Source organism: Phyllobates terribilis, unplaced genomic scaffold (genome assembly GCF_046119375.1).
Source record: "Phyllobates terribilis strain yellow unplaced genomic scaffold, ASM4611937v1 Scaffold_11__3_contigs__length_659146591, whole genome shotgun sequence".
NCBI lineage: Eukaryota > Metazoa > Chordata > Amphibia > Anura > Dendrobatidae > Phyllobates > Phyllobates terribilis.
Genome location: NW_027362771.1, coordinates 541,438,015 through 541,460,938, shown reverse-complemented (window position 1 = coordinate 541,460,938; position 22,924 = coordinate 541,438,015). Strand labels below are relative to the sequence as shown.

The window sequence follows — 22,924 nt, the reverse complement described above, 5'->3', positions numbered from 1 at the left end:
GCTTTACATATCCCGACATATTATTAATCAGCTGGCCCTTTTTGGTCTCCAAAAAAAAACAAAACATTTAGTTAAAGGGGTTGTCCACTACTAGAAGAACCCCCTCTTCAATCACTGTGTGCTTATATGCTGTTCCATTCCATACATGGTGCAGGTCATCATAGCCAAACATATCCACTTTGATCTCATCTGTCCAAAAGACATAGCTGCAAAAGTTTTGAGGTTTGTTTTAAATACAACTTTGCGTACTTTATTTGTTTTTAAAAGGAAGATGTTTTCTCCTGGCAACCCTTACAAACAAGCCTCACTTGTTCAGTCCTTGAATAAGTAACATGCTAACTGAGACCTTTTAGAGTCAGCGCTGTAGTTCTTGGGTGTCCCACCCCTCTAAACTTTTCACCATCTGACCTTCGACTGAATTTCTTAAGAAGATTATCAGCTATCTTAAATGTTTTACTCTTGTGAAGAATCTTTCTGACTGTAGAATGATGGAAGGGTTATAAAGCCATTTCCAAACTATTTGGAATCCAAGACTGATAGGGGATAAATGGGTGCTTCTCGAAGCTTGTTGCTGATGTTGTTGTTCCTATTCGGGATTGTGATAAGACGCATGTCTGAATACTCCAGACCAGCAATCTGCCAAAATTCCCCCCCTTCATGAAGGCACCACGGAGAGAGGGGATCTGCTCTTCAAGGATAGGAAACCTACAAATAAAAGGGTGGTGCCTCTCTCCCGCATCACTTGGTTTCCTGTCCTTGGCGGGATCCTACAGTCCGGAGGAGGCATACCTGCGGGGTGCCAGAAGATGGACGTCGTGGGATGCCAGTCCGATCCAGGCAGCGGGAGTCCCCCTGCCTTGGCTGGTGCGGTGTCCTGATGCTCCACCGCTAGGGTCAGTGGACCTTTAGGGTGTGCGGAGGGGGGTCCAGACGAAGAAGACATGGCCTTCCGGGTCTGCCGCGCAAGCGCGCCAGCCGCCCCCGGATGGCGCGGCGCCGCAAGGCATGACTGGGTAGCCAGTCTGCGCAGGTGTGGGTGTCCTCCTGCAGATGCGGGGGAGGAGGGGGCGTCGGGTCACTACAGGCACTATGGGAGGGACTCTCAGTGCCTTAAAAGGCAGCAGAGGATGCCAGTAGCTGCTCATCAGAGCTCTGGCATGCTGTTAAAAAAAACAAACAAACAAAAAACTCAGATTATATATATATATATATATATATATATATATATCCGAAAGCTGCCTGAGGAGCAAAACGGCAGGTCAGCGCAGCAAGGATTCCACTTCAGCATCTTTCAGGAGGACTCCGTCTACAAAGATGGCTCCACCTCCTTAACCGGTACCCGCTCTTCCGTCTGGTTGGTAAGTGAGCTTCATGAAAGTCCACTTTGTAACTAGGGGCCCTTGCTCTCTCTGTCTCCTATAGAGGAAAAAGAGTACAGGGAAAACAAAAAATAGGACTTGTGCACTATGCACTGAAGCCTTGCCCACTACTTGGGATAAGAGACTCTGCAGCTCCTGCATTGAGCAGACTATATGCGAGGGAACCCCTAGATTTGCCTCTGAGCTTAGAGACCTAATTAAATCACAGGTTGAAAACGCCTTTAAATTTTTTTAGGGGGGCAAAAGGTTAAGGAAAACTAAAAACCTATTCCCCCCCCAACCCCCCCCCCCCCCGAGTCCAAATCTAGCAGTTCTGAGGATGGCGGAGATTCGGACACTTCAATTTCTTCCTTCTCCTCTTCCTCGTCTACAGATAAAGAAGGAAGGAGCAGTTTCCCTATTGAGGAAACAGCCTCATCAAGGCAGTCAGGTCTACTATGGGATTAGCTGATCCCTGGTCCAAAAAATCCATCCAAGACGTAATGTTCAGTGGTCTCGAGCAAAAAAAAAGGAGATCTTTTCCACTCAACGAACATGTTCACTCTCTGATTAAGAGAGTGGAAAAGACCGGAGAGGAAGGGCTTCCTTTCCCCTAAACGAAAATACCCTTTTGAAGACCCGGCATGTTCCTTTTGGGGGGAAAAAAGCACCAAAACTGGATGTTGCTATAGCCAAAGCCTCAAAGAATTACTCCCTTCCATTTGAGTACATGGGTGTCTTAAAATTCCCCATGGATAAAAAGGCAGACACCTTCCTAAAGGGTTCCTGGGAAGCCGCTGGGGGTGTGGGGTTAAAACATGCGGTAGCTGCCACATGTGCGGCCAGGTCTTTAATGGTCTGGCTGGATCAGCTTGAATCTTAACTGAGGCAGAAAACATCTAGAGGCACAATCCTTGAAGCTATCCTGGTAATGAAAGGGGCAGCGGCCTTCCTTGCTGACGCCTCAGCATACTCCGTCAGGTTAGGTGCCCTGTGGCTCAAATGTTGGCCCGGGGATCTACAGACCAAATCTAGATTGTGCTCCATCCCCTGTGAGGACGAGTTTCTATTTGGGGCCGCCTTTGATGACCTCTTGGATAAGGCAGGGGACCATAAGAAGCGGTTCCCTATCCTATCTAACACTGCCTACAGGAAACCTTTTCGGAGTAGAAGGTTTATCCGTAGGAAACCCCCCTAAAGAGCAGGATAGGTGGGAAGACAGGAGAAGGAAGACCAAAGGGTTCCTATTTAACAAACCCTCTAATGAGAACAAAGCCCCCCCCCATAAAGATTTTCCCCAGGTGGGGGGAAGGCTATAAAGCTTTCTCCCGGCCTGGGAGCTAATATCCAACAGCTCATGGGTTCTGAGCCTAATGCAATCGGACCTGAAACTCCAATTCCTCAAAATCCCTCAGCAAAACTTTGTTATAACCCCCGAAAGGTCTTCAAACGAGGAGCAACTGGCCTTGGAGCAGGAAATACGGGGACTTGTAGAGAAGACAGTCCTTCAGGAAGTTCCGGGGGAGGAGAAAGGCATGGACTTCTAGTCTCCATTATTTCTGAGGAAAAAAACAGATGGGACGTACAGGATAATTGTGAATCTAAAAAAGCTGAACAAACTGTTGAAGGTGGAGGCCTTCAAAATGGAAACCATAAAATCTTCAGTAAAAATGCTGTTTCCCGGTTGTTTCATGGCCGTCCTGGATTTAAGACTCTTATTATCATGTCCCGATACACAAAGACTTCCAGATGTTCCTCAGAGTAGCAGTTCCTATAGGAGGAGTGGTCAAACACTATCAATATATAGCCCTCCCATTCGGCATCGCCGTAGCCCCAAGGGTTTTCACCAAAGTTGTTGCAGAAGTGATGGCTTATCTAAGGGAACAAAACACCCTGGTCGTCCCATACCTAGACAACTTCCTGGTAATAGGCAGCTCCTTCCTAGACTGCAAATCCCATCTGGAAAAGGTCATGGATTCCTTGACTCGCTTAGGATGGCTTTTGAATCTGGAAAAGTCCAAAGCAGAACCATGCCAGATACAGGAATACCTAGGCATCGTGCTAGATTCAAAAAGACAGGAGTGTCGTCTCCCCTTAGGGAAAATTCACAATCATAGGCAAGATTTCACGGGCAAAGTCCCACCCGTCTATGTCCCTTCGGAAAGCCATGTCCTTTCTAGGCTCCCTGACAGCATGCTTTCCGGCCGTCCAATGGGTGCAAATACATACCATGTCCCTTCAGTGGGAAATCCTAGAGGCAGAAAAAGCTCTAAAAGGGCGTTTAGAAAGGCTGTTAACGCTATCTGCAGAAACCACACTTTCCCTAGAGTGGTGGGGGAACATAAACAATCTAGCCCAGGGGATTCCTTGGACGATCCCAACACCACAAATCCTGACCACAGATGCAAGTCCCGTGTGCTGGGGGGCTCACCTCAACAACCTGGTAGCTCAGGGGGTCTGGGCAGAACACCTAAAACTAGTTTCCTCGAACATGGAGCTCCTAGCAGTAGAGCGGGCACTCCGGGAGTTCATGCCCGCATTACAAGGGCACCACATGAGGGTCTTTTCAGACAACCGGGTAGTAGTGGCGTTCCTGAACCACCAGGGGGTAGACGGTCCCATTGCCTAATGCAGGCGACCGAGGTCATCTTTCGCTTAGCCGAGAGGAACTTACAATCCCTATCAGCCCTACACATAAGAGGGATAGAAAACCGCACCGCAGACTTTGAGTCGGACACAACTAAAGCAGGGCGAATGGGAGTTAAGTCAATCAGTGTTTCGGCAGATTGTACAATTGTGGGGTCTTCCCTCCATAGATCTGTTTGCCAACAATCGAAACAAGAAAACGCACTCATTTTGCTCCCTAGACCCCAAAGGGAACCCTGTAGCCGTGGACGCCTTCATGATCCCGTGGAATTACCCTCTAGCTTACGCTTTTCCTCCAACAGCTCTGATTCCTGCTGTTCTGAGGAAAATCATGGAAGAGAAGGCAAGGGGAATTTTGATAGCCCCCTTTTGGCCAAAGAGGGCATGGTTTTCATGGCTAAGGAGGTTATCAATCTCCGACCCCTGGGTTCTTCCAGACCTTCTTCTTTCTCAAGGTCCGCTTCTCCATCCTCAGGCTTCAAGCTTACACTTGACAGCCTGGAATTTGAGTGGGCTCTTCTGAAGGACAAGGGTTTCTCCCCAAATGTGATCACCACACTACTTCAAAGTTTAAAACCTGTGACTGCCAAACTATACGGGAAAACCTGGAAGAAATTCCTTTCAGTCTCAGGTTCCAGGTTGGGGGGGGGGGGGGGGTTCCATTGACGGCTATCCTGGAGTTTTTACAGAGGGGCCTGGAGCAGGGCCTGGCCACAAGTACCTTTTAAAAGTTCAAGTTGCGGCCCTGGGAGCGCTCTATAACTCTGACCTAGCTAGGAATAGATGGGTATCTAGGTTTATTAAAGCATCAGCTAGATCCCGACCCATCCCATCCCAAAATACTACACACTTAGTCCTTTCAGCTTTAATGGGGGCACCTTTTGAACCTCTGTCCGAAGCATCCCTAAAAATCCTGTCCCTAAAAACAGCACTCTTGGTAGCTCTCACATCAGCACTTATGATTAGTGACATTCAGGCCCTATCGGCAGGCTCCCCCCTTCACACAAATCTTGGAGGATAGGGTTACTCTGAAAACCGACCCGGCCTATCTACCAAAAGTGGCGTCAAGATTTCACAGGTCCCAGGAAATCGCCCTCCCTTCTTTCTACCCCAGCCCTAGCAACACGAAAGAGAGTCTTGCATCCACTAGACGTCAGAAGGTGCCTAATCCAATACCTAGAGGTGACACGAGTGTAGGCAGGATAGTTCTTTGTTTGCTTTCAGGGCCCTCGTAAGGGGAAGAAAGCTTCTAATGGCACGCTGACAAATGGATAATGGAGGCCATCACACTGTCATACTCCTCACTTGGGAAAGCGGCCCCAGAGAAACTGAAGGCCCACTCAACAAGAGCGGTGGCAGCCTCCTGGGCGGAGAAGGCCGGGGCTACAATAGAGCAAATATGTAGAGCGGCAACATGGTCTTCCCCCCCCCCCCTCTACTTTCTTTAATCACTACCGGCTAGACGTAACCTCTTCTTCGGACCTCCCTTTCAGGAGAAGGGTTCTGGAAGCTGTGGTCCTGACCCCCCCCCCCCCCCCCCCCTAATGAGCCACTTCTCTGTAATTCTCTCTGTGGTGCCATCATGGGGGAAGGAGAAAGACGTAGTTACTTACCGGTAACGGGATTTCTCAGAGCCCATGACGGCACCCGTACATTCCCTCCCTTCACGTGTGGGTGTGCACACTTATTAGTTACTTGTTGTAGCCACGTGGTGTGTCTGACGAGGTCTTAGATTGAAAAATTTCGTGTTACTAACCTGGTGGTCCTCTCATGCTCTGTAAACAACTGATGCGGGAGAGAGACACCGCTCTTTTATCTGTAGGTTTCCTGTCCTTGAAGGGCGGATCCCCTCTCCGTGGTGCCGTCATGGGCTCTGAGAAATCCCTTTACCGGTAAGTAACTACGTCCTTTTTTTTTTTTTTTTTTTTCTTCTTCCAGAGGTTACACTTGCTGATTAACAATAATTCAAGAGCATTTGATTTAGCAGCACTACTTCCCTCTTAATTCCTATGGAAGCAATAAGGGTGTACTTAATTTTTATGCATTATTTTTATTCTGCTAACTTATTAGTGTACATTTCCACTAACTCAGATTTCCATTTATATCTCAGTTCATCTCATTACAATACCAAACCACGGCTCGCTATGCATACGTGCTTTCTGCCAACCAGTCGGCTCTCTCGATGTGCCAGCAGTATTACCGCAAGGGTCACATCGATCCTGCCAATGATACGTTCAATATCGATCCCAAAATAGTCACAGGTAACAGTTTGATCCAGTCAAAATCTAACATGTATTATCTGATTATTTCATAGCCGTCTTTCTGTGCAATCTCTTCTAGGTTGTGTATACGCAGATCCCACCGAGACAGTTCACAACTACCGGAATTTTAGTATTAAATTTCACAAGTAAGCATTGCTGCAGAATGTCACAGCGATAACGAGAGGAGCCCATAGTGAATGGAGCTGTAGTGAGCATGTGCGACCACCACTTATATAAGACGGTGAATGGAGCTGTGGTCGCACATGCTCACTACTGCTCTATTCCCACAGGGCACTTTGGGAACTTGTTCTTATGATTGGTGGGGGTCCCAGTGGTCATACATTTATTTAGGTGATCTTCATGCCTCTTTAACTTGTCAGTTGTACGCGTTATTACACATTAGCACTAGTTGCTTTCTTGGCCCTCCTTGCACAGCTCTGTGCCCCCTTAATTCTCAGGATTGTTAGAGGACCCAGAAGTTTGGCTTTCCACAGTGATTTACCTTCTTGATCTCTCTCGTTTTTGCTTTCCTTCTCTTAGGTTGATTAACATCACTGTACAGTTTCAGTTAAAAGCAATTAACATCCAGACCATCATTAATAACGAGATCCCGGACTGTTACACATTCACAATCACTGTGAGTACTGTCCTACTAGAACTTTTGGTGGAGGGAAGAACATCCGTATAGCTCTGATGTCCTCTCCTAGGTGTATAGTCATAGTGGACTTTATACAATGTTTTTTTTTTTTTTTTTTGCATGTCCATCTTATGCAGATCATATTTGATAACCAAGCGCACAGTGGGAGAATAAAAATACAACTGGACAACGATGCGACCATTAAGGAATGCAAGGATCCAAGTGTATTTGGAAGAGGTGAGCAGTAGCACTAACTGATGTCTGAAAATATTGGGATGCAGCTCTAAAGTAACCCCAGTAATGATTGCGAAGCCCCCATTTACGTTTTCTCCATTAATGCGAGCATTCTTTTATGCGCCCGATCTTGGTTGGGGGGCATTGGCATTTCAATGTGCCGTATCTCCCAACAGGTGACAACCACTCTCGTTTGGCATTCGACGTGTTTGTGATAATTTGCTGTGTCCTCTCCTTCATCCTGTGCGCTAGATCCATCCTCCGAGGCCTGAGGCTGCAGAGTGTAAGTTGCGTGTCATTGCTGGGCTGTAGCGGGTCGCATTGCTCGGCTGTTTGCTGATATGGTATTGTCGTCGGCGCTTGGTGTGGGACATTCTGAGACGTTGTGCCTGTTCCAAATTAAATTGTAAAGTCCAAATGCGTGCACGGAGAGAGCCACGCTGATACTCTTGGGTATCACAGCAGATCTGTTTATTACCTCATCGGTAACGGTTTATACACATAGGCATTTACTGGAAATAAGCTGAGCCAATTATATTGCTACAATGTATCTCTACATATGTACCACCATTGGCATACATACTTCTCATTGGCTAAAGTTAATACGATCTACACCCACCTGAAGACTTTAGGTGTGGCTCGCTTTACTTTCACATGTGTTATATCTAAGGCTGTGTGCCCACGATGTGGATTTAATGCATTTCCGCTGCAGAAACGCATTAAAATCGCTTGTTGAGGGGTCTGGGATGTTTCCCAATGATCAGCATGTCCTGTGCACATGCTACGGAAAAATCCTCAGCACAACCAATTTGGGCGCGATATCGGGCCCATTGACTTGCATTGAACCGCATGTTATTCAGTTCAATTCACGGATGGTACCCGGGTCTGAAGAAGAGGAGACTCTCATCCGCCCCAGTACCATCGTACCTGCAAGTTTAAAAAAAGAATTTAAAGTAAAAAATAAACACCTTTTATTCACCTCTCCGGCGGCCCCTCCTCCCGGTGGTGGCAATTCTCTCTCCTCTGCGTCCTGTGGTGTTCTGGCAGGACCTGCGGTGATGTAATTTAGTCAGCTGATGGTCGCGCAACCGCTGACGTCAGGTGATGGTCGCGTGACCATCAGCTGATTAAATGATGACACTGCAGGTCCTGCCAGTACACCACAGGACGCAGAGGAGAGAGAATTGCCACCACCGGGAGGAGGGGCCGCGGGAGAGGTGAATATAAGGTTTATTTATTTATTTTATTCTTTAGATGCAGCATTTCATAATAGAGATTTCCTCTAAGTTGGTCACACAATATAAATCCATGCCAGTTGCATGGATATATATTGTGTGACCAACTCGTCAAGCACTTTTCCAAGTGATGCTCAAAATCGCTTGGGAAGAAAAAAAAAAAAACGCATGTAAAATCCACATGCTTTTTTTTTTCTGCCAAGGAGATGCAGAAATGCTCAGGAAATTTCTGCATTGTGGGCACATTCCCCAAGTCCCATTAGACAAAGAAATTCCTTTTAACTCTTTATCTCAAAACTTACTGGCTCAGACTCTAGTTCACAAAAGGAGATGCAACTGAAATGGAGTCAAGGTAGATAAATAAATCCTGCTCTCACGGTATCACTTTGTGTCTGTAGGAATTTGCTACGTTTGTGCAGACTCGTCACTCCTTGGCCGTTTCCTTGTCTGACCGGCTGGAGTTCATAAATGGCTGGTACCTGCTGCTCATCATTAGCGACATCCTCACTTTGTCCGGAACAGTCATGAAGATTGGGATCGAATCCAAGGTATCTCCCGTGTGCGACTGTTGCTGATCTCAGACATTTTTGCGCACATACTGTATGTCTCTGAGACCTTATTCACACTTCTTTCTTGGTCTCCTGCACACAAAGATGCAGATTTTTACAACTGAGAATCTACAGAATAATGTAGCAATAGTGGGGGAAAAAAAAGATTTTACTCAATCTAATCCTTATACTCTGGAGATCTCTTGCAGAAACTGACCTGCGTTACAGATTCTAAAATCTTGTAGCAACTAGAGACTGAAGAATCAATTCTCAAGACTCCAGACTATCGTCCAGGTCTGTAATCTTGGGAATTTCATTACCTTGTACCGTTGCTGGCTCTTCTGGGTCTTTATGACATCGTCATTGTACGTTAGGTGTCACCCCCCCCACAATCAAAAAACGAGCCGGGAATGTTGGAGGGGATTCACAGACCTCCCATCCAGCGGCCAAAGATTACTGGCCATCCGATAATCTGGAGCTCTGGGAATTGATTCCACAATCTGTACTTGCGACTCTTTCTGCAGTTTTCTATGTAGATTAGAGAAATTCACAGCAAAACTTGCATGTTGTACTTTTGGATTTTAATACTAAATTGTTGAAAAAAATCAGCCCTGCCTGCAGGTATACTTGGCATTGCATCTGTAAAGAAAAAGGTGTCCATAGAGCTCCATTTTCAGACAGAGGACTAGAGCCTGTCTTTTAGGCCTCCATCTAGCCGGCAATAGCGATGTATATCGTTCCAAGTTTTTCAATAGATTTTCTCAGTGTGTAAGTTAAATGGAAGCCAAATAAAGCGAAAAGACCAAATCCTAATATGCTGGACCTTTCCTTGGCTGCACTTCTATAAACTTTCCATTTGTGGCCCTTTTTTAAAAGCAAACAACTGTCCTCAAGAGATCAGAAATGTTTCATTGTAGTGCCATCTCTAGGTGGTGGCTACTCTGGGTCCAACTCTTTTAAAAGTCCTTGACCCTATGTGCGGACTTAGGATTCCTTAAGAGACTCAAGTCTGGTTACATTTCATCCCTTACAAGATTTCTTTGCCCTGTCTTTCCATGTTTTAGACGTTTGCCAGTTACGATGTCTGCAGTATCTTGTTGGGAACCTCGACCTTACTGGTTTGGGTTGGCGTCATCCGGTATCTGAGCTTCTTTCAGAAATATAATGTGAGTATTTTATTTCTAAATGGATCCTGCACTTTATTATTTATATAATATTGCACCATTTATTCCATGGCGCTTTTAGATGTGAAAAAGGGGGTATACATGGCAAAAACAATTACAATAATCTTGAACAAGAACGAGTCAGCGACTGGTACAGGTGGAGCGAGGACCCTGCCCGTGAGGGCTCACCCATCCCTTGTAGACTGAGCCGATGCAGTAGGTGAGGGTAGAGCTGGTCATGCAGCAGTATGGTGGAGCGAGGGTTACAGCAGGTTGTAGGCTTGTCGGAAGAGGTGGGTTCCTTTTTGAAGGTTTCCAAGGTACGAGAGAGTCTGATGCTTTTGGGGTAGAGGAGATGCACGGGAGAAATCTTGTATGCAATTGTGGGAAGAGGAGTAGAGAAGGAGATCTTATGAGGATCGGAGGTTGCGTGTAGGTATGTACTGGGAGACTAGGTCACAGATATAGGGAGGAAACAGGTTGTGGATGGCTTTGTATGCCATGGTTAGGGTTTTGAACTGGAGTCTCTGGGCAATGGGGAGCCAGTGAAGAGATTGACAGAGAGGAGAGGCCGGGGAATAGCGTGGGGACAGGTGGATTAGTCGGGCAGCAGAGTTTGGGATAGGTTGGAGGGGAGTGAGAGTGTTAGAAGGGAGGCCACAGAGCAGGAGGTTGCAGTAGTTGAGGCGGGAGATGATGAGGGCGTGCATTAGGGTTTTTGCAGATTCTTGGTTAAGGAACGTGCGGATTAGTGAGATATTTTTGAGTTGGCGTCAGCTGGAAGTGGAAAGGGTTTGGATATGTGGTTTGAAGGAGAGATCAGAGTCCTGGTTCACTGTGTCAAAGACGGAGGAGGGCACTTCACATGGTCTTGATATGTACGGCAGTAATCCTCAATCTATCTGGCGTTCTTGCAGCACATGGCTTGGTCAGATCATATGGTGTGTTCTGGGATAATGGATGCCTCGAAGTAACCAATAACCTACAAGAAAAATCCTAATACCTTGTTATCATTCACTGACCATCAGTAATGGATCTGCTTCCTTTTGGCAAAACACTTATCCATCATTGGTGTTAATGAGCGATCCGCCTTCGAGGTGCTAACATATTGCACTTCTAGATCCCTCTGCCATCTTTTGGTTATTTTTCACTGGCTTGGCATCACCCATGTTCTCTTTCTCCTGTAGATTCTCATTGTGACACTCCGAGTTGCTCTACCCAACGTCATTCGTTTCTGCTGTTGTGCGGCTGTGATTTATCTGGGATATTGCTTCTGTGGATGGATTGTGCTGGGACCCTATCATGTCAAGGTGAGGAAGTCTTCTCTCCACTCATTCATTGGTTCTGTCGCTCTCCTCCAGTTTGTAGTAACATTGTGGCTTTTCTCCCAGTTTCGGTCTCTCTCGATGGTGTCAGAATGCCTCTTCTCCCTTATAAATGGTGATGACATGTTTGTCACCTTCTCGGAGATGCAGAACAGCAGCTACCTAGTGTGGATGTTCAGCCAGCTTTACCTTTATACCTTCATCAGTCTTTTTATCTACATGGTCCTCAGTCTTTTCATTGCCTTGATCACAGGAGCCTACGAGACCATCAAGGTAAATATTTTGGGTAATTGATTATTGTCCAGTTCCCGCTTCTTATCCTTTTTTTTTTTCCTTGATTATTGATGTCTTTTGTCGTCCCCAGTTTCAGAATGCCGGAGAAGAAAATGAATCCGCGCTCCATCAATACATAGCGGAGTGTAAGGACAGCCCCAGCTCGGGGAAATTCCGAAGTGCCAGCTCTGCCAACTGTTCGGTGTTCTGCTGCTGCTGCCCACCACCGTGAGTATCGGCCATTCCACTATTCTTTTCTTTTTACTGTGTTTTTTTTTTTAAAATACAAATTTAGAAATATTCAGGATTAGTGATTAATTGGGGTGAATCAGTCCTGCTTCCATTGGATAATGACAATGTTCCTTTCTGTGCTGATTCTGGAGTGCGAGTAGTCCAGTTTAAATATTTGGGTATTAACATAAGGACACGAACGACTATGAAAGATTTAATCTTACCCAAATTCTTACAAAATTTAAACACCATTGTTGGTGGTGGGCCGCTCTAATTTAGTTAAGATGATATTGATGCCTCAACTGCTCTGTTTTACACAATTTCCCTATCTGGATACACTAGTGATTAACCGCCTGGTCAAGGAACTAATCTGGGGCACGCATACTCCAAGAATCTGACTGGGAGCATTGCAAAGCCAAATGTGATGGTGGTCTGGCCGTTCCAAATGTTTGGACTTATGTTGGAGTTGGGCTGCCATAAAATATTAAAGGATGGGATGATTCTAGAGGTGGGGGAGCACAGTGTCTTCTACTTCAGCACCATTTTAAGTCATCTCGGTTATATAAAACCTTAGAGGCTCATAAGTTTAGGGTTTCTTCAGGTTCATGTATTACTTATTCATCGTCATTGGTGGAAGGTTACAGAATTTCAGGGTCTGCAAGGGGTCACTGTCTACCTCACCTTGGGGGACACCATCTGGCTTTCCACTTCTTTTTTTTTTTTTCCCCATCAACTAAAAGGATTTAGGAAGTGGAATTTGAGGGGAAAACCATAGACTGTCTCATGTTTTGGTAGATGACTCGATTAAGGAATTTTCTCAACTACAAACTGAGTTTGGGACACCTACCCCCCATATTGTATAAATGCATACCAGGCAGAAGGACTTATCCTGGAGGGCCATTTACGTAAGAATATGATCATACATAGAATCATGACTTCTTAGAACTCTAGTGGTCTGATGCAAATCCTGTTGGTCACTATGATTATGACTTGCTAATTAGCCATGCTACATGCCAAAACAGCTGTCTAAGGTTGAGAGTAATTTCATTTTTTTATAAGACTCTGGTTTGCCTAAATATCCCAAGTCATTGTTTGCTTATAGGATAGTTGCCTCCAATAGGTGTCTCTAGAGGTGGCTTTCTTCCTCTTGGAGTCTTCTTTCCATACTTAATGTATATTATCCGGTCTTTTATGACCACCTCTTTCTCGCTCTCATCCCGCTGACCTTTTTCCACTCCATACCATGTTTCATGTCCGTCAGCCATACTGCTTGGTTGAGTTCCACAAAAGTCAGTTTTTCATGTCCTGTTTCTTCTCCAGAGCTGAAGGTGATGAAGACCAAGTGATCATTAATTGAAGACTACCTTTCTCATCCTGTATTAAGATGAAGGATTCCTCCATATTGGCCTAGGGGATTTTAATTCCTTTTTTTGTTTTAAAGTGACTTTTTTTTGTCTCTGAAGACCTTTTTTAAATGACTCCAAAGCCTTATACCACAGCGCCAAAAGGTGGAAGCTCTATCCAAGAGAAGGACCTGTGTTGGCATTAAGCTAGATCTCTATCACTGTACACTTTTTATGGAGTGTTTAACATAGAAGAATTATTAGTGTATGTTATAATTTAGAGATTATATTTGAGGGTCAAGTAACAGAATGTGTATGAATTAGTCTAAGGCAGAACCGGGGAGAGATGCCGGTCCTGAAGTCAGAATACGTAGGAACAAAAGACCAAGTCAAGCGCACAACTGGACACTTTATGTTGTCAATTATCTGCAGCCTGTTGTAGAGATGACACTGTTTTAATTTAAATTTTTTTAATACCACTTTTACTGTATGGGAATAAAGTGTCACAGTAGACAATATGTTGTGTGTTTGCCTTTTAATTGGGAAGTTGCTGGAGGAGTTTGAAAACCACCAATGATGGAAGAGCTTCTGAGAAACCAAGGTTGCCAAGCGCTATTGTGGCCAACAACCTGCTGGAATGTCTGACATTCCCTGGAAAAACTAGGGGTTAATCTTCTCCCTATAAAATGTCTAAAATTCTCCTGGTTTATTAATGATGTACACCATTAATTTGGTGCAGAGCATTGGTTCTTGGTAAGCCACGAAGAGAGAAATGTCCAACATGTCTACCAAAATGCGATAAATCTTTGTGTCTCCTCTCGTGGTCTTAATTTTAGGACCGTAAAGGTATGTCCACAAAGGTTAGCCAGCGGGCTGAATATCCAAAACATTGTGGGTGGAATTTGACGTCCTGCAGCTTGTCAATTGTTTTATGCGCTCTTCGCAATGCAAAGGGCTGCAATTTACAGTGGAGTAAAGATTTGCAGGACCCTGATGCAGGGGCCACATTTGGGAACCGATACTACTTGCCTGCTGCTGCATCCTCTGCGCCGCCTCCTATTAAATGTGGGTGTCTTCTCTATGTGAGAGCGGACAACCTGCAGCAACGCTCATGATCAATGCTGGCACTGATCGTGGGTGTTTAATTCCGCTGTTGCTGTCCATAGTGACCGCGACATCGAGGTGCATCGCAGAGGGAGGGAGCTTCTGCTCTGCTCCCATCGGCACAAAGCAATTGTGATCGCATTGTGCCGATGGTCTCCATGGTGCCCCGGGACACAAGATGGTATATGAAATGGGATATTTCAGTGAAAAACTTATGAAATGTGATATTTCAGTTTTTCTTTTTTAATAAATTTGCAAAAATGTCTACATTTGTGTGGTGTTTTTTTTTTTTTTGTCAATATTGGGTGCGGAGTGTAATTTAACAAGAAAAAAATGAACTTTTTAGAATTTACCAAATGGCTGCAATGAAACCAAGAGTGAAAAATTTAAAGGGGTCTGAATACTATCCGTACCCACTGTTTATGGAGTCCGCAAACTATTGTAGGAAATTCCTGCTCTCCAGGAGGCAAATCGCTCTTATACCCTCCTGGGTCTCGCCATATGGCTAAACAGTACTGTACAGCCACATATGGGGTATTTCTACATTCAGCAGAAATTGTGTGACAAATTTTGGTGCCGTTTTTACCCATTTCCCAATGTGAAAATGTCAAATCTAAAACAAAATTTTGGTGGTTAAAAATGTAATTATTTTTTCTTCACTGCCCAATGGTATAAAATTCTGTGACCCTCCTGTGGTGTCAATATGATCACTGCACCCCTAGATGAATTAAGAGGTGTAGTTTGTAAAATGGGGTCACTTATGGGGGGGTTCTGCTGTTCTGGCACCCTCTAACCAGCCCAGCAAAATCTGAACTCCAATATTGTGCTTCTTCCCTTCTGAGCTTTGCACTATGCCTCAAGAGTAGTTTTTGACCACATATGGGGTATCTGTGCACACAGGAAAAATTGCACAAAAAATTTGAGGTCCATTTTCTCCTGCTATCCTTGTGAAAATGAAAAAAAATTGGGGCTAAAACAACTTTTTTTTGTGGGAAAAATATATATTTTGTTTTTACCACTCAATGTTATAAACTTTTGTGAAGCACCTGTGGGTTCAAAGTGCTCACCACATATCTAGATAAATTCCTTGAGGGTTTTAGTTTCCAAAATAGGGTAATTTGTGTGTGTGTGTGGGGGTGTTACACTGTTTAGGCACATCGGGGGCTAAAAAAAAAAAAAAATATATAAAATTGAAAATTACAAAATTTTCTCCAAACTTTTGATATTTTCACAAAAGCGCCGTATTGAGCAAATTTTTCCACGGTCTCTGAATCGATGGGATCCTTTGAAGTGTTCAGGAGTTATTGCCTCATAAAGTGACAGTGGTCAGAATTGAAAAAATGTGCCCAGTCAGGAAGGTGAAAACCAGCTCTGGAGTGAAGGGGTTAATGCCTGACTCTGATTAGAACACTTTGTATTTGGAGAGACTCCTAAACCTCTAAGTCATGGTGGGCTGTGTTTTCTATGTATTCAAGGAAAGGGCTGAGCACATGATCTTTGCAGGCTGTAAAAGGGAATTAAAAAAAAAAAAAAAAAAAGGAAATATTATTATTTATTTATTTTTATTTTTTTCCCATGGCAGAAATACTGATATGTATGTAATAGATGTATTCCTTTTTTTTTTTTTTTTCCTTCCAGTAGCACAGTACAATGGTTGATTCTTTCATCTTTGGGTCAAACATGATCCATGTCCCAAAGGCACATTTTTAATACTGAGAACAGTACGGAGTGTCCTGTTCACAATCAATGTCTTTTTGTTAGTAGTGAGCTAAGAAAAACAAAACCCCCGAATCTTTTAAAAAAAAAAAAAAAAATAAATAAAATTTGAGAAGTTGACCCATCAATTTAAAGATTTTCCTATGTTAAAAGTTATCACCTGCCGGACCCCCGCTGATCCAGACAACAATGCTCTGAAATGCCCCTCATGAATGGAGCGGTGGTCTGGCATGCTCTCCACTACTTTACTTTCTATTTTATTTATTTTTTTAAGATGGGATTTCTGTATATAGCAGAGTACAGCGCTCACCAGTCCCAAAGAAAACCAAAATAACGTTTTTAAACAAGAAATATAACTGTCCTTACTGTTCCTCAGTCTGCACTGTATGTACAGGTGTATCTCCTTAAATTAGAATATCAGCAAAAAGTTAATCAGGAGTTTCAATACAAAAAGTGAAACTCCTATATTATATAGAGTCATTACAAGCAGAGTGATCTATTTCAAGGGTTTATTTCTGTTAATGTTGGTGATTATGGCTTACAGCCAATGAAAACACAAAAGTCTATCTCAGTAAATTAGAATACTTTATAACAACAGCTTGAAAAATTATTTTAAATTCCGAAATGTATGTTCAGTAAATGCCCTCAATACTTGGTCGCGGCTCCTTGTGCATCAATTACTGCATCAATGTGGCATGGAGGTGATCAGCCTGTGGCCCTGCTGAGGTGTTATGGAAGCCCAGGTTGCTTTGATAGCCGCCTTCAGCTCGTCTGCATTGTTGGGTCTGGTGTCTCTCATCTTCCTCCTGACAATACCCCATAGATTCTCTATAATAGATTCTCTATGGGGTTAAGGTCAGGCGAGTTTGCTGCCAATCCAGCACAGTGATACTGTTGTGTGTAAACCAGGTATTGGTACTTTTGGCAGTGTGAACAGGGGCCAAGTCCTGCTGGAGAATGACATTTCCATCTCCAAGAAGCTTGTCGGCAGAGGGAAGCATGAAGTGCTCTAAAATTTCTTGGTAGACGTCTGCACTGACTTTGGTTTTGATAAAACACAGTGGAGCTACACCAGCAGATGACATGGCTCCCCAAACCATCACTGATTGTGGAAACGTCACACTAGACCTCAAGCAGCTTGGATTGTGGCCTCTCCACTCTTCCTCCAGACTCTGGGACCTTGATTTCCAAATGAAATGCAAAATTTACTTTCATCTGAAAATAACATCTTGGACCAATGAGCAACAGTCCAGGTCTTTTTCTCCTTGGCCCAGGTAAGACGCTTCTGGCTATATGTACAAGGAGTTTAAGGTTTGTGTGTTTTTTTTTGGAGGGGGCAGAGGAGACACCCTGGAAAAGAAAGCATTTCTGTCTGCTTCAGGAACACGAAAAAATGTTACCGGTGTCATCAGTGTCTGTTTTTTCCGTCAGTGGTTTTCACAGATGGATAATAAATGACAAAGCTTCTTTTGTACTTTGCAGTGTTATACATGTGCAGCACACTGACTACACTGACTACGTATTTTTCACAGACCCATAGATGTGGATTAGCTCACTTAGTTGATACTGGAGAAAAATTGACAGATCTCCGTGAGTTTTGCACAGACACGGTCCGTGAAAAGATATGGACATGTGAACAGCAGCATAGGTTATAATGGGGACATGTTCTATACGTGAAAAAAAACGAATAAAACTCATATGTGCAACACGGCCATGTGAATGAGGCCTTGAGGGAAACTGCTCCTTCTTTGGGAAGTTTTTCTTTTTCTAACTCATTGGCCCTGATTCATTAAAACTTACATGCCAGAATTCTGGCGTAAAAAGCTTTGAAAATTCACAAAATTTTTGGTGCCCGGAATTTGTGCTGCAAATACTCAGCTCGTGCAGAAGGTGTTATTGTGCAATTTACAGGGTAGATCCTCCGCGCCATCTAGTGGCAGCTGCAGGTTCTGCTTAAGATTTGGCTTTTCAGGGGATTTGGAGCTCTACTTTTAATCTTGAATTTAAAATTCGCTTTCAGGTTGTGTTTTTTTTTTCCCTGACCTAAAGCTAATTTCTGTTGTATAAATAATATAGGACTAACAATTATTTTAAGGCAGCCATATATCTTTAATATACACTGCTCAAAAAAAAAAGGCAATACTTAAATACCACATCCTAAATATCACTGAATTAAATATTCCAGTTGCAAATCTTTATTCATTACATAGTGGGATGTGTTGAACAATAAAACATAACAATGATCAATGTAAATCAAAATTAATATCCCATGGAGGTCTGGAGTTGGAATGATACTCAAATTACAGGCTGATCCAACTTCAGTGGAAATGAGGCTCAGTATTGTGTGTGGCCTCCACGTGCCTGTATGACCTCCCTACAACGCCTGGGCATGCTCCTGATGAGTCTCAGTATTGTGTGTGGCCTCCACGTGCCTGTATAACCTCCCTACAACGCCTGGGCATGCTCCTGATGAGGTTGCGGATGGTCTCCTGTGGGATCTCCTCCCAGACCTGGATTAAAGCTTCGGTCAACTCCTGGACAGTCTGTGGTGCAACGTGGCGGTGGATGGAACGAGACATGATGTCCCAGATGTTCTCAATTGGATTCAGGTCTGGAGAACAGGCAGGTCAGTCCAAACCATCAATGCCTTCATCATGCAGGAACTGCTGACACACTCCAGCCACATGAGGTCTGGCATTCTCATGCATTAGGAAGAACCCAGGGCCAACCGCACCAGCGTATGGTCTCACAAGGGGTCTGAGGATCTCATCTCGGTACCTAATGGCAGTCGGGCTACCTCTGGCGAGTACATGGAGGGCTGTGCGGCCCTCCAAAGAAATGCCACCCCACACCATTACTGACCCACTGCCAAACCGGTCATGCTGAAGGATGTTGCAGGCAGCAGAACGTTCTCCATGGCGTCTCCAGACTCATGTCTGTCACATGTGCTCAGTGTGAACCTGCTGTTATCCGTGAAGAGCACAGGGCGCCAGTGTTGAATCTGCCAGTCTTGGTGTTCTCTAGCAAATACCAATCACCCTCCTCGGCTTTGGGCTGTAAGCACAACACCCACTTGTGGACGTCTGGTCCTCATACCACCCTCATGGAGTCTGTTTCTGATAGTTTGAGCAGACACATGGATGTTAGTGGCCTGCTGGAGGTCATTTTCCAGGGCTCTGGCAGTGCTCCTCCTGTTCCTTCTTGCACAAAGGCGGAGGTAGAGTTCCTGCTGCTGGGTTGTTGCCCTCCTACGGCCCCCTCCACGTCTCCTGGTGTACTGGCCTGTCTACCGGTATCTGCTCCATGCTCTGGACACTGTGCTGACAGACACAGCTACCCTTCTTGCCACAGTTCGCATTGATATGTCATCCTGGATGAGCTGCACTACCTGAGCAACTTCTGTGGGTTGTAGACACCGCCTCATGCTACTGTACCTCTAGGGGTGAGAGCAATGACAAAGTGCAAAAGTGACCAAAACAACAGCCAAAAAGGACGAGAACAGAGAAATGGTCTGTGGTCACCACCTGCAGAACCACTCCTTTTATAGGGGGTGTCTTGCTAATTGCCGATCATTTCTACCTGTTGTCGGATTCATTTGCACAACAGCAGGAGAAATTGATTCACAATCAGTGTTGCTTCATAACTGGATAGGTAGATTTCACAGAAGTGTTATTGACTTGGAGCTGCACTGTGTTCTTTAAGTGTTCCCTTTACTTTTTTGAGCAGTGTACATCAGTAGACCGCTGGTCGTCCGCCCGCTTTTCCTTCCAACACCCCCCTTATACCTGGACTCTCAGCCAGGCTGAGCATGGCTGTGTTTGCAAAGAGGAGTGTAGTAAGCTAATGCCAGACACCTCTGATGGTGGGATGCCTCCCCTGATGATAAAAAGACAATCACCCTGTCTGATCCATCCATTCCCCCAACATCTGTCGGGGAAGAGTCAGATGTTACCATTGAAATCCAACCCACTCTTCTTATTCCTGTTGATCCTCATGAGACCATTGTGTTCTTTGGAAGTACGGTCCTGGCCTTGTAACACAGTCAGAAACCTAAATATCCAAATTATCTCTTCAGAGACTCTCTTCGGAGACTATTTGCATATTTGATTTCCCAGAGGAGCATGCATGGTTTTTAAGTCTCCTCACTTACATGTCTGGCCTGACAGGTCACTCTCCTTTAGACACCAATCATAAACCTACAAATAGCAGAGTTCAGTTAGTTCATTATTTGGTATATTTGACATGTTCTTAATTTCAGGGTTTGATACAATTACAAAGATACCAAAATTATATAGGGTGGTTTTGTTTTGTTATATATCTTTTACCTCCAAAATTATTTTTATTTTTGATCACCATTTTCTGAGCCCCATAACTTTTTTTATTTTTTATTTTTCTATATACAGAGCTATATGAGGGCTTGTTTTTTGTGGGACCATCTGCAGTTCTCGTGGGTACATTTTTGATCTTTTGGTTCACTTTTAATTCCATTTTTTGGTAGCAAGGATGAACAAAAAGAAGAAAAATCTGTTATTAACCCCTTTAAAGCCCGTATTAGTATGCCCCAGGCCATCACCCCCGTTTCAGCGCGGGCTCTGGCGCTGAGCCCGCACTGAACCGGGCATATGTCAGCTGATTTATACAGCTGACATGTGCCTGCAACAGCCGCGGGTGGAATCGCGATCCACCCGTGGCTGTTAACCAGTTAAATGCCACTGTCAATCTCTGACAGCGGCATTTAACATCGCCGCAATGGAAGCGCGGCATTAGCCTCGCCCATCGGTGACCCTGTCACATGAGCGCGGGTCACCGATGGGTTGGCATGACAACCCGGGGTCTGCAGCAGACTCCTGTGGTTATGGCTCAATTGCTATGAGCGCCACCCAGTGGTCGGCGCTCATAGCAAGTGAGCATTTCTGCTACATACAGGCGATCTGCTCAGCGCCTGTACGCAGTAGAAGCAATCAGACAACTGCTGCTTCTAGTCTCCTATGGAGACTATTGAAGCATGCAGAATGTGTAAAAAAAAAAAAAAAAAATGTTTTTAAAAATTATATAAACGTTTAAATCACCCCCCTTTCGTCCCATTCAAAATAAAATAATAAAAAAAAGAAACCCACATACACATATTTGGATTTTTTTTTGTTTACCACTTAAAAAAGAACCTGTGCATGATTGGTTTCTACGAACTCGTAATGACCTGGAGAATAATAATGGCAGGTCAGTTTTAGCATTCAGTGAACGTGGTAAAAAAACAAAACAAAAAACATCTGTGGTATTGCACTTTTTTTTGCAATTTCACCGCACTTGGAATTTTTTTCCTGTTTTCCCGTACACGATATGGTAAAACCAGTAATGTCGTTCAAAAGTGCAACTCGTCCCACAAAAAATAAGCCCTCACACGGCCACATTGACCAAAAAATAAAAACGCTATGGCTCTGGGAACAAAGGGAGCAAAAAACGAATACACAAAAATGGAAAATCCCAAGGTCCTTAAGGGGTTAAATATGAGATGTGAACTTTATTCTGCTCGTCAATACTATTAAGGTGATGCCCAATTTAAATAGTTAATTTTTTAATGTTTTACTATATTGGCACAAGAATATCACTTTTTGATTGTCATACTCTGAAGACCATAACTTTTTTTTTTTCCTTTTCTTTTTCTCTTTTGTGGAATGCACTGTAGATTTTATCCTGATAATTTTGGGGGATATACAATGTTTTGATCACTTTTTATTTCATATTATGCAAGTCAAGATGGGGGAGGAAAAAAACTCTTAATTCTGGCTTTGAAAGAGTTTTATATACTAATTGTTGGTATTTTTGCAGTTATACCAGATATGTATGTTTTTGTTTTTTTTGAGGACCCGTTACTTGCTCAAAAACTGAGTTAAATAACTTGAAAAAATCCTGGAGCGCTCCTGATTCTGAGCTCTTCTCAAGTGCAACTGTGCGTTTCTTCTTTCACCCCTCCCTCCTAATTCCTGCCAATCACAGGTCAGCATTCCCTCAGGAAAAAACGGTCAGGTAAAATACAAGCAGAGATTTCACATACTGCACTAGAAATGTCAACATTGATGGCAAAACGGAAAAGAGCAGTAGAATCAGGCGATCTTTTATACGGTATGTAAAGTCAATCGGTCACCAAGTTTTTCCCACCTAATCTGACAGCAACATAACGTAGAGACAGAGACCCTGATTCCTGTGATGTGTCACTTACAGGGCTGCTTGTTGTAATTTTGATAGCATCAGTTACAGAGACCCTGATTTCTGTGATGTGTCACTTACAGGGCTGATTGTTGTAATTTTGATAACCTCAGTTTTATCAGCAGGAGATTATCACTAGAGGACTAGTAGACCTGCTGTCATGTAATCCACCATATTTATGAGCTCTGTGAAACACCGCCCCTACTGCTGATTGGCTGCTTTCTGTGTACACTGTGCATAGGCAGAAACCAGCCAATCAGTGGTGTGGGAGGGGTTATACAGAACTCGGCATTCAGAGAACTTCTAGATCTACAGCAGAGGGCAAAAGGATTTTTTCAAAAATACAACACACCACTTAGTAAATGACACATCACTGGAATCAGGGTCTCAACCCCTACATCATGCTGCTTTCAGATGGGGTAGCAAAACCTGGTGACAGATTCCCTGTTTCTTTTTTCTCTTTAAAAACTCAACCATATTTTATTATTTTAATACTTTTTCTTTACAGTTAAAAACATTTTACCATTTTTTTACAAAATTGAATAGTCCCACATGGTGACCTGGTTATGCACTCTTTTGATTGCTTAGATGTTACACTGCACTTCTTCTGTAGTGCAGTGTATTATACATGGCTGTCAATGACAGA

General features: G+C 43.9%; 1 protein-coding gene across 1 annotated transcript in view; it reads left to right on the top strand.

Moving 5' to 3' along the window:
- Positions 1-14,547, top strand: part of MCOLN1 (mucolipin TRP cation channel 1) — a 38,165-nt gene extending 23,618 nt beyond the window's left edge. Inside the window, exons 4-14 of the mRNA XM_073653889.1 lie at positions 6,115-6,265; positions 6,345-6,411; positions 6,806-6,902; positions 7,040-7,139; positions 7,313-7,419; positions 8,770-8,919; positions 9,984-10,085; positions 11,270-11,392; positions 11,474-11,680; positions 11,772-11,908; positions 13,232-14,547. Of these exons, the coding sequence (XP_073509990.1) occupies positions 6,115-6,265; positions 6,345-6,411; positions 6,806-6,902; positions 7,040-7,139; positions 7,313-7,419; positions 8,770-8,919; positions 9,984-10,085; positions 11,270-11,392; positions 11,474-11,680; positions 11,772-11,908; positions 13,232-13,268 (1,278 nt within the window). The 3' untranslated portion in view covers positions 13,269-14,547. The remainder of the gene's footprint in view (positions 1-6,114; positions 6,266-6,344; positions 6,412-6,805; positions 6,903-7,039; positions 7,140-7,312; positions 7,420-8,769; positions 8,920-9,983; positions 10,086-11,269; positions 11,393-11,473; positions 11,681-11,771; positions 11,909-13,231) is intronic.
- Positions 14,548-22,924: the final 8,377 nt, after the last annotated feature.